This window comes from Notolabrus celidotus, chromosome 6 (assembly GCF_009762535.1).
Source record: "Notolabrus celidotus isolate fNotCel1 chromosome 6, fNotCel1.pri, whole genome shotgun sequence".
Taxonomy (NCBI): domain Eukaryota; kingdom Metazoa; phylum Chordata; class Actinopteri; order Labriformes; family Labridae; genus Notolabrus; species Notolabrus celidotus.
In genome coordinates this window covers 17803424-17818860 of record NC_048277.1, presented here as the reverse complement: position 1 = coordinate 17818860, position 15437 = coordinate 17803424, and the positions used below count along the sequence as shown (strand labels likewise).

The 15437-nt window shown below is 43.3% G+C and overlaps 1 protein-coding gene across 3 annotated transcripts in view; it reads right to left on the bottom strand.

Moving 5' to 3' along the window:
- Nucleotides 1-618: 618 nt before the first annotated feature.
- LOC117813893 (genetic suppressor element 1-like) overlaps nucleotides 619-15437 on the bottom strand; it is a 25400-nt gene continuing 10581 nt past the window's right edge. For all 3 annotated transcript variants that reach the window (XM_034684946.1, XM_034684948.1, XM_034684949.1), the window contains 14 exons: nucleotides 13897-14096; nucleotides 10729-10895; nucleotides 10425-10625; nucleotides 9889-10044; nucleotides 8809-9098; nucleotides 6626-6932; nucleotides 5930-6522; nucleotides 5417-5529; nucleotides 5043-5322; nucleotides 4430-4543; nucleotides 3971-4339; nucleotides 3489-3791; nucleotides 2531-2634; nucleotides 619-2357 (listed from right to left, as the gene is read on the bottom strand). In XM_034684946.1, the coding sequence (XP_034540837.1) occupies nucleotides 2220-2357; nucleotides 2531-2634; nucleotides 3489-3791; nucleotides 3971-4339; nucleotides 4430-4543; nucleotides 5043-5322; nucleotides 5417-5529; nucleotides 5930-6522; nucleotides 6626-6932; nucleotides 8809-9098; nucleotides 9889-10044; nucleotides 10425-10625; nucleotides 10729-10895; nucleotides 13897-14096 (3335 nt within the window). In that variant the 3' untranslated portion in view covers nucleotides 619-2219. The remainder of the gene's footprint in view (nucleotides 2358-2530; nucleotides 2635-3488; nucleotides 3792-3970; nucleotides 4340-4429; nucleotides 4544-5042; nucleotides 5323-5416; nucleotides 5530-5929; nucleotides 6523-6625; nucleotides 6933-8808; nucleotides 9099-9888; nucleotides 10045-10424; nucleotides 10626-10728; nucleotides 10896-13896; nucleotides 14097-15437) is intronic.

The window sequence follows — 15437 nt, the reverse complement described above, 5'->3', positions numbered from 1 at the left end:
TTGTTTTTAAAGTGGGAGTGACAACATCACAGAGTAAATGTACTAATAAAAGTGTACCCAGGGTGAACAAGGTCAAATTCTTCTTTTTGAAGATTGTGTGACTGATTTGTTTCTGTGTAGGTATTATATTCATTTTAATGTTCTGGGTTTTTAAATTTGAGAAACTACAGCCAAATTTTATTTTTTGGTAGCTCTGTTGCGTTGTAATTCATAAAGTTGTCAAATACTTTAATGCAAAATACTAAAAGTTATTCACTTATAGTTTAACTTTCTAAATAGTGTCTTATCTGTGCTGTGCTAATTGTCACTGTCCCCATCCTTACTTTAATCTGTCCTCTGTGACAGTGCAGGGATGGTTTAAGCACCCTGGTCTGACACAAGATTTTAAATGTTTCATTTGGAGCTGCATAATTAAAACCTGTCAGCGACATGAATCAGTCCAAGCACAGACAGTTTCAGGAGAGGAAATCGTCTCTAATTATTCCAAAGCAAAGACATCAGAAGACTTTTACACAGTACATCAAGTAACTGTTCATCCTTACCTGCGTGAAAGCAAACATGGACCACTGTTGAATATTCATCACTCTCTCATAAGATACATGACAGGAGCCAATAAAAGACATTTTATGATATTTTAATGCAAATCTTTATCAGAATTTACAGCAATATATGTTCATAAATAATTCATCACAATTATACAGCCCAAATAATACATTACATAACTGATTGAAACAAATATGCAGGATTTCACAGGAAGTGATGCAGACAAGTCAGCTGCTACTGAAGCTTCACTAAAGGGCTCCTGGGATTTTAATCTTTATAGGGAAAGAGGCAGAAATTTTGAATCTGTGACATTGTTTTAGCTTGCTTGAACAAAAATAAATCTCTTCAAAAGACCAGAATAGAAACAGTTTATTGTTATCCACAGCGGGATGGTGTCATTTGGATGTTTATGTCACCCATAAACAATCAGAGAATAGTTTCAAGTACTCTCAGAGTAAAGATTATTGGTTTTGACACAGTGCTGCAAAGGAGCTGGATAATAATTTGGCCTTTTTGTTCTTTCCATACAAAATTAAGGTTGATGTATTTTTTCAAAATAATGCCACAAGAAATCATCTACATATTGGTGAAAAGATTTTTAAGGTTGGACAGGATGTCTAAGGTTATTTAACTCAAGTGATGCCATTTTCTAAGAATGTCTGTTATGTTAGAAAATATCATAAAAAATTCTTTGTTCAAGTTTTGTCAACATTTATAGGCATGTGGAGGATTCTGAACAGAGACTCTGGAGTCTCACAACTTTGGAACGTTGTGAGGAATAAGACTGATATTTGCAGTTTTGTCTTGCATGCATTGTGCATTATTGTCGAACCCCGAAAACGTTTTAACATCACATACAATTTTTTTTAGAATACAACTGTCCTACCATCCTCCACTTTCTAAACATGTCCTGACCAGCAGTGTTTCAATTCAAACAGAGCATATGGCTTCCCACAAAAAATGATGAAAACAAAACATACAAAACTCTTCTTCTATCCCCAGACGTCACAATGTCTTTACTAAACCTTAAAACCGCCAGTGATACCATTTTGCATTAAATAGATAATATCTTTTAGTTTTTGTACCCTTTTCCTGCCCATAAACTGCTTCACCTGTGATACAGTGCTTAAAAACACTAAAACATCATACCACAACACAGAGGAAGGTCAAGTATTTCCTCCAATTATTTCAAGTGCATCCTATCAAGTTTAAGGCCTGAGGTGTGCTTTGATTCCTCGACTCAACTTTTGAGAGTTAAAAAGTGACCACAGCACGCTTTGTTTGTCCTCACCTCTGTCCAGAGAGGCTACAGGCTTGTGCCAAGTGACACATCTTGTTATTTTGGATCAATAGAGTTTATGTTAAAGTTGATAAAGAGCTCCGCTCAGGTTAACGTTACTCTGGTACAGATGCTGTTTCACCTACACAGTGTTGTTACCATCCCGAGCAGAAAAAGAGAGAACGCTAAGACTCAACTGTCACCACTGCTAACATGGCAGCTAACCAGTTGAATCTGGAACCAGTCAGGTAACATAACCAGTTAGTCTTAGAGGCATGACATGACAAGGAACGGCTCCTTCAAGTGATTCAGGTGCAGACAGGGGTAAGTCTGTCTTGTTCTTGTTATTGTTCCTTTGCTGTCAGAGGCATATCTTTCCAAAAGTCAGATTCAGAGGTCACCTTGGAGTGTGGCCGTTGACTTGCCCTCTGCCCCAGTGGATGTTGGGTAGTGTCAGACACCTCCTGAAGTGCTCGAGCTGGGCCTGCAGTCTCTCCCTCTCCTCCCTCACTCTCTGCCTCTGACTCACCAGATCCTGACAAATCAAGGACAAACACATGTCTCACTACATAAGCAAGACTTAATGCATTATGTTGCTTCACTTACAAAAAAAAAGAGTGCAAAAAACAAGAAAGCTGAGATAAAAATAAAAACATGAAAGAAGAGGAATCTATCTACAAAGAGGTAGGCATGCTCTCAGATACTTACCCCCATAGTGAGAGAGAGCTGCTCTGCAGCTCTGGTCAGATTGTAATTCTGTGATTCAAGTCTTTTACACTGACTGTGAAGAACCTGCCTCTCTATACTCCAATCTGTTCAGAGACAACCACACACACACACATACACACACACACACACACACACACACACACACACACACACACATATACACGCACACGCACACGCACAAAGAGAGAGAAGTTATAATCATACCAATTGACCAGAGTAATCCATTGACAGGCAAATAGTATCTCATAAGCCAAATCTTTCAGCCCCCATCCAGAGCTTAAACTTTCACACAAGTGATTATTACCACACATCTACTGTAGATATAAACATAAAAAGAAGGTGTTAGATATCCATTATTACCCGGCTTTATTACCTTTCACCCAAATAAATACTTGATTTTGATTGATCAAAACCACATAATAACAGTAATTCATTCTGAATAGCAAGAGCAACTCTAACAGCCTTATCATGTCAAATCTATATGTGGTTGTGCGAAATAGAGTCCCACAGAATGACAAGCATCTCGTCTCACCATTTCAGAATTTATGTTTCTCACAAACAACTGGCTCACTCAACATAATCCCTTATATAACACAGGATAATTATCTATCAAAAGCATATGAAAAACATTAAACAGGAGACAACCCCCCCCCCCCCCCCCCCCCCAAAAAAAAAATCAAGACTATGAATGAATGTGTTTACATGCATCTCCAAAAATCCCTATAAAACCTAACTGACCCTGTTAAACAATGCAATGTAAAAAATACACATTTTAATGATTGATACTACAAATGTTACTGATGAAAAATGAACAGCTCAAACATGTATCTTTGATGAGAATATGCAGAATCAGTCATTGACTGACACCTATAAGCCCTCTTACACAAATCTGAATTTTTGCTCTACATTCATATAAATGACTTAAACATTGACTCACCATCAGCATATTCCTGGAAGGCCTCAAATATAGATTCAATACCCTGCCACTTCCTTGGAGCTTCTTCTATCTCTTCCTCCTCTTCCTCCCCCTCTTGGTCAGACTCCTCCTCTTCATCATCATCAAACTGGTTTTCCAGTGCACCGGGAGAGTTTCTGCTGGCTGCAGGGTAGTGGAAGTGATGGCCGTTTATTTGTGCCTGCTGAGGGACGTGGTTATGGTTTGAGTTTTTTAGTTGAGCGATGTTAAGAGGCAGTGAGCGGCCGGACTTTATGCCAGCCTCAGAGATGATGTTTGAAAATTCTGAGAGGAGAAGAAAGCAGAAAAAGAAATGTCAGTTTTTTCTGCCAATTTTACTGCCTACTGACTTCAACAGTAGAGTAACTGCACATAAACACCACTAGGTGGCATAGCATCCTCATTCTAAAAATAGTCAATCAGGCAAAATAACAACCAAGCACTTATGGGACTACATTGCTAACCTTTGTTGTGCTGTGTACTGTGTGTGGACTGCAGCACGGCCTGATGGAAGTGCTGAGCGAAGGTCTCAGGTGTGAACCTCTCAGAGGGCCGACTCCGTCCGTTCTGCACAGGATTGAGCTCCTTTTTCTGAGGAGAAGCAGCAACCTCGTTCTGGATGCCCTGGAGCTTCTTGTCAGTTAATTCAGCCTTTTCCTGATGGAGGGTCGGTGGTGGAGGGATGCGGGTAACATGGGAGTCCACGGAGGATTTGAATGTGTCATTATGGTGGAGATGTCGAGGTTTGTATAGGTGGGGAGGAGAGGGGCTAGGAGAGTCTGGATATAGATGACCATTTGATTGACAGGACGGTGTGGCTGAGGAGAAGTCACCTAAAAATATATTTAAAACAGGTTCTTAGGAATCTTCAAATATGAATATAAATATCTGTGTGTATTTGTTAATGTGTGTATGTGTCTCACCAGATGAGGGAGCAGAAGGACTGCTACTGAGAGGTAGAGGATTATATCTGAGTGTGTCTAACGTCACAGTTTTCCTCTGAATGGCCTTCAGCAGCTCCTCTGTCCTCTCCTTATCTGCAGAGAAAAAGACAGAATGAGAACACCTGTCAATCATATTTGAAGAAAGGTCTTAAGAGATTGACCCGCACAAGGAACTGACAAAAAAAGGTTGGTAAAAGGATAAATGGAGGTTATGTTTAGTGAATCATCATCACAGGCAGACTCTGGCCAAATAAAGTTTGATGGAAGCTCTTTTTGGTATATGTATGGATCAAGTTACTTTGCTCAGAGAAGCAGATCGGTTGAACAGATTTTCTGTCTTCAAAGAGCGGCACTTGCAGGAAAACAATTGAATACAAATATGAACACAAGAATATATCAGGGTTTAACCCAGAATTTGTCTATTTTAATCCGTCAAGTTGAAGCGCAAGTTTGGCTAAGCCAGTTAAAAAAACGAGCCCTGTGTACAGAGGCTTTAGTCCTCAAAGCAAGTGACCCCCAACCAGGCCCTTTAATGCACCACAGAGTAGCAAAAAGGCAGAAAGGATGTGTGGGAATAAACACAAGTAGTTACCTCTCCTCTTCTGCGGGTTAACATGGGAGAGGTTGAGCGTGAGGAGGAAGTCCTTCTTATCCTCCAGTTCAGGGGCGCTGTCCATCTGCTCAGCAGAGTAGGGGGTAGTTAAGGAAACTGAAGGTATCACTGGTGAAGAAGACTTTCTCTTGCCCTGCACAGCTGGTGGAGAGACACTGCGCTCCCTCATCATCCTCCTCCTCTTTCTCTTCTTACGAGCCAGGAGCTCATCCCGATGAGCGAGTGTGGTCAGACCACACAGACCCAGGAACTCCACTTTCTGTTGAAGAGAAAAAATACTCCAGTTTAATATCATCCAAACATAAAAATGTCACACCCCGTGCTGTCTGTATGTGTGTTTGAAGTCTGTGTACCTGTGAGCTTGTGTCCAGTTTGAGAGGAGGCTGTTCAGTCACTCTCCTTAAATGAGCTTTCACCTCCTCTTCATCACTATCATCATACGACTCGTCCAGGTCGTAGTAATAACCTGGTTAGAGGAGCAAGAGGCAATCATTTTTATTGTTGAAAAAAATACAGGGCGTAGGGTTTTGTTCTAATACAGTTTTTCTTGTTTGCCCTGGAACATTTCTTGGAAAATTTTGCCTCACAGACATGTCCCCCACCCAAACCAGTTTAAATCAAGACCATTCTGCAGATTTTGTCAATCAGAAAGACTGTTCTGTATGGGAAAAATTATATGATTCTGACATGTTGTGTGGCCTAAAACTGTCTTTGCATATTTGCAAATGTAACAAACACGATTTTTTTTTCTGTTGTGCACAACTTGTCCGATCATAAGAGAATTTTTCCAAAACATTCAGAAAAAGTAATTTCTTCAGTCTACAACTTTGCCGCCTGCTCATAAATCCCCTTTCTGTCCTTCTCACCTCCTTCTCTGGCCTCCTTCCTCCTCTTCTCCTCTAGGTCCAGTTTACTGAGCAGCAGGCGGTGCTGCTGAAGAACTTCATCGTATACCAGCATGCTTTTGGACGGCTGACTCTGCCGCTCCCTCGCTGGAGACGGAGAGGCTGCCTGGTCAGTGCAAGAGCTGTGAACAGAGGGTGGTGCACAGGGTCTCTGGTGGAGGTTATTGATGTGATGTCTCTGATACAGGCTCTGGATGGCCCTTTCCTGCTCTGCCCTGCTCCAGGAACCAGTTTCTTTTAAACTTGCTCCCCTCAGTGAGGTGAACATGTCTGTGCTTTCTGGACCCCTCTTGCCTCCTTCCTCCAGCTTCTCCCCCCAGCTCAGGGGGGGTCTCTCAGCTCTGGTAAGTCCTGGAGGAGGCCGACTTGGCGGGGTAGGAGGATTACGTTTTCTGCTTGAATCTGTGGAAGTGTCAACCAGGGCGGCAGGGTTCCACAGTGTAGTCGGAGGTGCAGGGGGATGATGGGGACCTTTAGGGGAGATGAGGGGAGGGGGAGCACCAAGGAGGGGAGGTACATCTTTGCTGCTTGGGTTGTGATGGACTGAGCTGGTTCTGTTTAAATGAAATAAATTCTAATTACACTCAAATTCTCATCACATTACACTAAGCTAAATATATCTCTTTATTTTAAAGCAAACACTTTCTGTATTCTTACCTGTGGGTGTCTCTCCTTTGCTCCACTCCTTTCCCAGGTGACCTGAGGCCCATCTCCATCGGACCCTCCCTATCCTGCCCTCGTTGCCGTGCCAACCACACTGACTCACTGGCCCTCTGAGTCATCATGGCGGCTGCCAGAGCCCCATGGATCCCCCCGGCAGCTGCAGTATGATGCTTCCCCAGGTGAGAGGGCACCAAGCTGGGCACTGGGTGAGGGATAGAGCCTCTGGAGGAGTGAAGGTTGGGTTGCACAGACAGAGGCTTGGGCGTGGTGAAACCCAGATGCTCCGAGTCCTTAGTTTTGTCTGGAAAAAAAAAGTGGAGACCTTTTAACAGAGAGTCAATGAACTGAGGATTTTGCTATTATAGCTAACATCTGATGGCAATGCATTTTCTATGAGATGGTCTTAAAATCAGGCACACCGTATAGTGCAGCTACAGAGAGGAACATATCATGCAAACAGTAACAACGTCTAGCACAATACGAGCCATATCATGCGCAATTTACTACACAAGTGACCACTGTGCCTTGAACAGCAGAAGGTGTTGTCTTTAGAAATATTCCCTACAAGAGTGTCAGTCTGGTAAAAGGAAACGAAGCATAACTAACTCTGTATTCTCTGACTATCTCTGGTTAAAACCATTGAGTCATTGTAAGCAGAAGGAAGTGTCACAAGACTAAGAACTTGGACTGCCTTAGATTACATCTTGAGATATCTTGTGTAGGAAGTTGGCCGGAGGTTGACCCTCAACAAGAGCTTTATATTACATTCAAAATGTAACCACTAAAGTTTAGACTTGAAAATGTTAAGTGTTATTTTATTTATAGTAGTGTAAGTAGGCTAATGTTAAGACTTAACCGTGAATGAAAACCTTGCATCAGGGTCTTATCCCACCGTGGTTGTATTTTGCATAACCACCTTCTCACCATACATTATCCCTTACTTGTTCTAATGTCTCTGTAATCATAAGTAACTGACCTGTCACTGGCCATGAATGTTCATATCAAATGTCATGGAAATCTATCCACTCCAGCACATAACACGTGACCTTTAGCAACCTCATTATCATAAATCATATATACACAGCAGCAACTTTCCTCTGATGTTATTCTCAAGGTGTAAAGCTATACACTATTTTAAAGTTAAGTACTTGGTCCAGATTATGAATTGTATGAATTTGGGGGTTTATTTTGTTTTCTCATAATTTATTTGTTACAACTTTTCTATTATGCAGACCCCGAAAAGGCAACCAACTGTGAAAAGTTGGAGAGCCATGGAGAAATATGGAAAGCCATGTTTCAAGCTTAAACAAACATTTAATAACCTTTTAGCGGTCAGATAATGGCTGACGTAGCATTTAGTCAGCTTATAATACCATCAGCTCAGATATTGTTGAAATCTAATATTGGAATGGTAAATGGATTTGTACTTATACAGCGCTTTTCTAGTCTGTCTGACCATCCAAAGCGCTTTTACATACTACTCATCGCACTCACCCATTCACTCACTGAATGTAGAAGCTGCTAATGTAAGGAACCATCAGTATAAGCTGATCTGTCATTTGTACACATTCACACACCGCTGAACAACAGTGGGAGCTCAAGGACACTTCGACATGTGACTGCCAGAGCTGGGATTGAACCGGCAACCTTCCGATTGTAAGACGGCCGACTCTACCCACTGAGCCACAGCCCCCATTGTATATTGCCATTCAATCGAGTTACAATTATGACAGCAATTGAGCTTCCTTTCTTGAGTATAGTAGTAATGGTAGTAGTAATAAGAAAAAATTCCTAATGTCAATTCACTTAAAAACAATGTCCTGCATTTGTTTGAAGAATAGAAATGTGAAATGTGTAGTTTGTTCTGTATAACTGCCCTTTGTTAACATATAGCTTAACCATTTAACTCCTCCTGTCCAATCAATGTCACTTGATCGACCTCCAAAAATCCCACAGGACAAAAGGTCATGCCACTCTATATGGGCAATTAATTTTTTTAATTAATTTATTAATGCATTTGCATTTCCTCCATCCATACTTTTAACATACAGTAGCTGGGGTTGTAACACACTGAGGCAGTTTCCTCAACACTAGGTGTCTGTTTTTGTCTGCACATGTATGTGTTTCTGCAAACATGACTGTATGTGTGTAAGGTGTGTGTGTAAGTGTGTAGGTACCCAGTCTGTTCGGGGTCAGCCTCTCCCCGGGCCGGGCCCTGTCCTCCGGTGGTGCCCTCCGAGCCTGCAGCTCAGCCAGGTAGTGGCTCTCTGCCGCTCTGACCATCTGCTGCTGTCTCTCCCTCTGTCTCACCTTCTGTCTGTCCAGCTCCCTCTCCCGCTCTCTCCCCCTCTCCTCCTCCCTCTCTCTCTCCCGCTCTCGCTCCAGCCCTGCCTCACGCTCCCTTTCTTTCTCTCGTTCACGCTCTTGCTGTCTCTCTCGCTGGCGGAGCTCATTCTCCATCTGCAGCCTGTGGGGGAGGTTGACAAGTAAGCGCACGCACACACACACACACACACACACACACACACACACACACACACACACACACACACACACACACACACAGGGGAGAAGGTGAGAGATGCAACACCCAACATGAGGCAAATATCAACCACACACTGGTGAACCTCATAGAAAACACACACACACACACACACACACATGCAAAAACACACACAAATATGCACACAGTCTCTCCACTAACCACAAGGAAAATAATCCATACACAGCATGACTGAGCAAGAGCAGATGAACACTTAATAGGTATCCACAGGAAAAACACACACACACACACACACACACACACACACACACACACACACACACACACACACATACACACTTACATACGCAGTAGAGCACATTCACCAGCAATCAATAGCACATAAACAAACCTACAGGAAACACAGGAGCCTCTACAGAAACAGGATAAATACCATCGTAACACAAACAATTCCCTTGTGAATGGATGTGTGCAGTGAGACACTGAGAAAGGTGCTCAAAGAACTACAAGACAGACTTCCTCTTGTGAACGTGTGTCAGGTTTCGTGTGCAATGTGTACGTGTGTGAAGGGCAGTATATGTGATAAGTGTATAGGAGGCTCTGTGGGGTGTGTGCTAAAAATATCACACACTCAGCAACCTGTGCCTACCCTGCAGAGAGAGATTACACACACAGCCCTGCAGACAGAGAGAGGAGAGAGAGGGCGTGTGCATAAATGTGTGTGTGTGAGTGTGAGTGTGAGTGTGTGTGTTACCTCTCGGCAAGCGCTGCGTGGTTCAGTTCTCCAGGGTAGCGGCCTCCAGGCAGGTGCAGGTGGAGGGCAGAGTGGTGGAGAGGAGGAAAGGTGCCCCCTGCAGGCACAGAGTAGAACTGTGACCGCAGCGCAGAAAGACACAGAGACTCCTCCATCCTGAGACACACAAAGAGACAGACCCACACACAGAGAGGCAACTCAGTCAGACTCGGTCAGCATTACTTTACCCCTTACTATGGTTTTTGCTCAACTTACAGTGGCGTTTAATCGGTTATTTTCTCTTTGTAGTCCCAGTAAAATATTGTACTAACCACTGTATGAACTGTGCCATTCTAAGGCCCTCTATACATTTCTTTAATAGGTGAAATGAACTCTGGTGGACAGTAGTGAATAAGTTGTTAAGAAAGATTTATTTTCACACGCTTGACTTCCCCTCTTATCTCATCCATTTCATAAGACTCTTGTAAAATCCTGCCTGGTTACTAACAGGAATACAATTCTGTGAGAAGACTCAGAGTTGGAGTTGGTGTTGTTACCTTGGTAAGGACAGTGGGTGGTGCAGGTAGGCTGGGTGGTAGTACGCAGCAGCAGCAGCATGGGCAGCAGCAGCAGGGTCTAAACTCATGGGTAAGGAGGTAAGCCGAAGGTCATCTGAGGTGGTGAAGGGCCTGAGTGCTCTCAGATACTCCTCTGGGACTGCACCGGAGGGAACCACAGGGTGCATCTGCCCGGGTAAACTGAAGAACAGGGAAGACAGTAGGAATTTAAATATTATTTACTTCTGAATGGACTCTGTATGAAGGTTTTTGTGGTACATACAGCCCTAATAGTTGCACTTACCTGAGGCTCTGTAATCTGGGGTCTTGCATGATGGAGCTAGGGGTGAGGCCAAAGGTGTGAGCCAGAGGGTGGTGAGAAGGGGTGGGTGGAGTTCTGTTGTCCTGCCGAGGCTGGGTGTTCTCAGCACCAACTCGCTCCCGACTGAGACCCTGAACACTTGGCTCCACCTGACAGGGAGACAGACAGTGGGAGAGCTGACATTACTGTGTGTTTCTAAGAGGTTTGAGGATGACTGAAAGTGAGCAAGGGAGGAGCTCAGTGAAAAACAGAAGAGAAGGAAATGAGAAGGAGTGACTGAGTAAAACCTCTCTAAGCTCCACCCAGGAGCTCAGCAGAGTAGAAAAGTGGGTCTGATATGTCATAAGAGGTCAAGATCAAAGTGGAAAGATGATCCAAATATCTGTCCGACTGCTTTCTCCTTCACTGCTAGCTCTGTCTGTCTGTCTGTCTGTCTGTCTGTCTGTCTGTCTGTCTGTCTGTCTGTCTGTCTGTCTGTCTGTCTGTCTGTCTGTCTGATAACTTCACACTCCGAGGATGCGAACAGTTGCTTTGATCCTTGAATGATTGTAGTCAATTGCAAGCTTTAAATCATCATAACCAAAGCACTGGAGGGAAAAAACTACATTACAGAATGATGTTTTGCAAACTTTTATGCACATTTACAGAGAAAAAGTGACAATGTAAGCAAGGATGCATGCCATGTGACGGTCAGCTTAGGATGGATCTGTCCCACTTTACCTCATTGGTCAAGTGTGATTAATCTTCTTTGTTACCAAAACTTAAACTGCCACAAAATTATCTCAACCAAACCACCACTACCATCCCCAAACTTGAACTGCTGGCTCATTCTTTTAAGCCAATTTTGCCACATGCGTTCCTGAAATTGAATCTGGAGAACCTCAAAATGCATCTGTGCAAGTGCAGAAAAATAGAAGCGGTGCAACCTTTTTTATTCAATTCCGTTTAGTAACACAGTGACCGGTGGTTGATTAGTAATGCCTGCTAATAGGCACAGTATTATGATTTTAGTGATGGCCGATGTATGCCACTTAGCAGGCATTGGTTTCATTTGATCTTAGATGTTGGAAATGCCAAGGGGACAGTCGGATACGTCATCTCCAAGCGGCAACCTCCAGTCTTAAACTATGAAGCCCATGCAGAAGTGTTATAAACTGCAGTTCATCGAGAATCCGCTTGAGGCTGGCTGCAGAAACACCAGAAACCACATAGACACCAATTCAAAAAAGACGATCTTTGTAGCATTAATAAACATGTTTACAGCCTGGTTCAAAAAACAGCTTGGCTCTACGTAGCTAAATTCTCCATCGGCACACACTGTACGGGTGATTAATTATTTTATAACAGAACAGTTCAGAAGATATTAAGATTACAAGTTTTTGCCCAAATAAGGACATGACTGACTTGACTCCCGAACGGGAACACGTTGGCTAGGAAGCTCAAACTCCGCCCCTTTACGTCACACTCTGCCTGGTTGAGTTCCGCATTTCCAATATGGCTGCCACCATCGATTGGCTTCAAAACAGCGCTCAGGAACAGCTGGGTGGCGTCATGGATACTACGTCCATATTTTATACAGTCTATGGTTTAATCCAACACTCACATAAACCATAAAACATCAGCTTAACATTCTTAACTCACAATTCTGATTTTAGATTGGCTGACATTAGCCATCACTCACTCCCTTTCACTACGTGTCATGTGACAGAGAGCTAACTTACAGGAAATCAGAAGAGCCTTGATAGACGCTGATTCTCAGGGGAAAGAAAGGTATGTTACGGTATGTTAATGAAAAGAAAATTTCATATCCACTGTACATCTTGTTGCTACAGCAACAGACAGAATTCAGGTCAGACGGACCTCAGACAAACCACAAACAAATGACTTATGCCAGCAACACCCAATCTGCTACCCAAGTTTAGTACAACACTTGACTTGCAGTGATATATCTGCACTTTGCATGTGTTTGCATAGTTTTGACTGTGCTGCTCATGGAAAGCAGATTCTGACCAGTAACGCATCCTCTCTCTAAACCTCTCTTTATCATTCAGCAATCTGCAGTAGTTCAAACAATACAAACAACACATGGAGGGTCTGGAGAGCAGCCACCACATTCCTTAACCTCTGACCCCCTCAGACAGCCAATGGCCTTCACAGACGCACCATTAAACAACCCAAAAAACATCTATTTTTTTTAAAGTTGCTCTTGTCTTTTGTCTTCCTCTGTAAGACAAGCTGCACACATTAAGGACAAACACTGAATCTATGCAAAGCCTTCTCTCTGTGCTCATTCTTACACTCCCTCCCCTCCTTTTTAACATCCTATTTTCTGTTTTCCTGCCTCCCTCCCTCCGTCTTTCCCTCTGAATGTATGAATGGGAGCCCTGGGCAGGCAGAGCCACAGAGTGGTCTTTGTGAAGGGGGAGAAAGGCCGCTCTGATCCAGGGGGGAAGTGGCGACTGTGGGGGCTCACCCCTGCATTGTGTGAGGGGGCCTGGTTGCTTGCCCCACCTTAAACTCACGCACAGACACAGACACAGACACAGACACACACACACACACACACACACACACACACACACACACACACACACACACACACACACACACACACACACACATATACACGGGTCCCTCTTCACATCCTTGGCCCTTTTTGTGGTGAAGGGTCAAGTGCACACGTACACACACACACACACACACACACACTGCAGGAAGCTGAACACAATAGGTGCCAGCCTCCGCAGCCTCTAGTGTTTCTTTACAAACCCCTCATGTGTTGCTGCAAAAGACATGAACTAGGAAAAGGAAGAGGGGGTGAGGCAGGGGAGTGTGAGAGTGAAAATGAAAGAATGTGACAAGACAGAAAAAGGGTGAGTGAAAGAACAGAAGGAAATAAAGAAAGAAATAGAAGGACGGCTGGTTTTGACAGTTCTGTTGACAAGGACTGGGTCTATTTCTTTAATGGAGAGAGCAGCAGCAGGACGCATAAAAGAGACAAAAAAGAGACAGACAACACATCTACTGAGAGAAATAAGGAGAGAAAGATGGAGAAAAACTGAAAAAAGGAGAAACACCAAGAAGAACAGGAAAAGAACAGCAGAGGACTTGTCTGGGAAACCAGCAGACTGGATAAACGATGTGTCTTACCTGTCTTCCGTCGGCTCGCCACAGGCCGTTGCTGGTCTTTGTGGGGGCAATGGTGACTACAGGAGGGGTGCCGGGGACACCGTGGCCCCTGGTCTGACCAAGAAGGGGCCCTAAAGAGCCCCGCTTGGGGGTGGTGACTGGTGAGGTGTGGCTGGTGGCTGGAGAAGAGACAGGAGACGACTCACCGCTGAGGGCAGCACCTGAGGCCGGAGAAAAGAGAGACATGATTAATGACAGCAAAGAAGAGGAAGGTATAAACTACAGTTATCAGAGAGCTAATCAGATTTAAGAGATTTCAGGATCAAACAACCCCCTCCACCTGACATAACACAGATGGTACATGAAAAAGAAAAAAGAAAACTATCTTGTTTGTCAGTGTTCAGGCCTGCGACGAGGTAAACAGTGATTCAATCATTTTGATGAAAAGTGTGACAAAAATAAAGCAGGGCGTAAAAAGATGCAGGAGGCAAAACAGTGCAAGATGAAAGTGTGTGACGCTGATGAAAAGAGACAAAAATCAGATAAACAAAGAACGGAAGAGGGATGTCATAAATAAAGGTGCTAAACAGGACTGTAAGGAGTGGTGTTACATGTGATAAAGACAGTATGTGGGGTTTTGTCTGTACTATTGCTCCATTACTGTAGCACTGACTAATAGACACACACACACACAAAGACTTTCAAAGATGGTATGAAGGCAGACATAATGAGAGGGAGAGAAGGTGGGATTGAATGAGAACATGTAGAGCCTTGGGTAGAGATAGAGATAGATAGAGGAAGAGAAAAGGAGATGAAGATAAAGAGAGAAAAGAGAGCGAGACAGGAGAGAGAGAGCTTGTTATAATTGACTGTAATTAGATTCTCATTATTAGGAGATGAATGGAAACGGATGAAGGAAGAGGCAGAGAAGGAGAGGTCGGAATAGGTCAGCTCTTATTCAACACCTTCATTAGGACACCAATGAGCTGAGCGTGGACACACACACCCAAGGACGCACACACACACACACACACACGCACACACACACACACACACACACACACACACACACACACATACGCATCCAAAAAGCTACCAGGCTGTAAATTATTTCACAATAATCCACAAAACACCACCTTGGTCAATTAAATGATCTACTTACGCTGATGTTGGCACTTTTTTGCAAAACAACGTCCAACGTTCATTCATTAAAAACCTCATTCACATCCTAAGGGAATATTTCAGCTCTTAAAAAACACCCAATTTCCTTTTAAGGTAGAGAGTAGGAATAATACATCTGTCAAGTCTGTATGCTGACAATGACACTATAATTTACTAGTTAGCTTGGCTGTAGCATTAAAACTGAAAACAAGCAGGAAGCATGGTAGACATGATACCTCTTGGTCATTTTATCAATACAAAAACTCAGAGAGGGGTTAGCGTTCAATCATTTCTCTGTATAAAGAGGATAGAAGCAGTTCTTTAAATGTTAGACAATACTTTCATTTTCCCAGCTCACAGTTTCTCGGTCATCTGGCAACACTTGACAACATTTAGATACA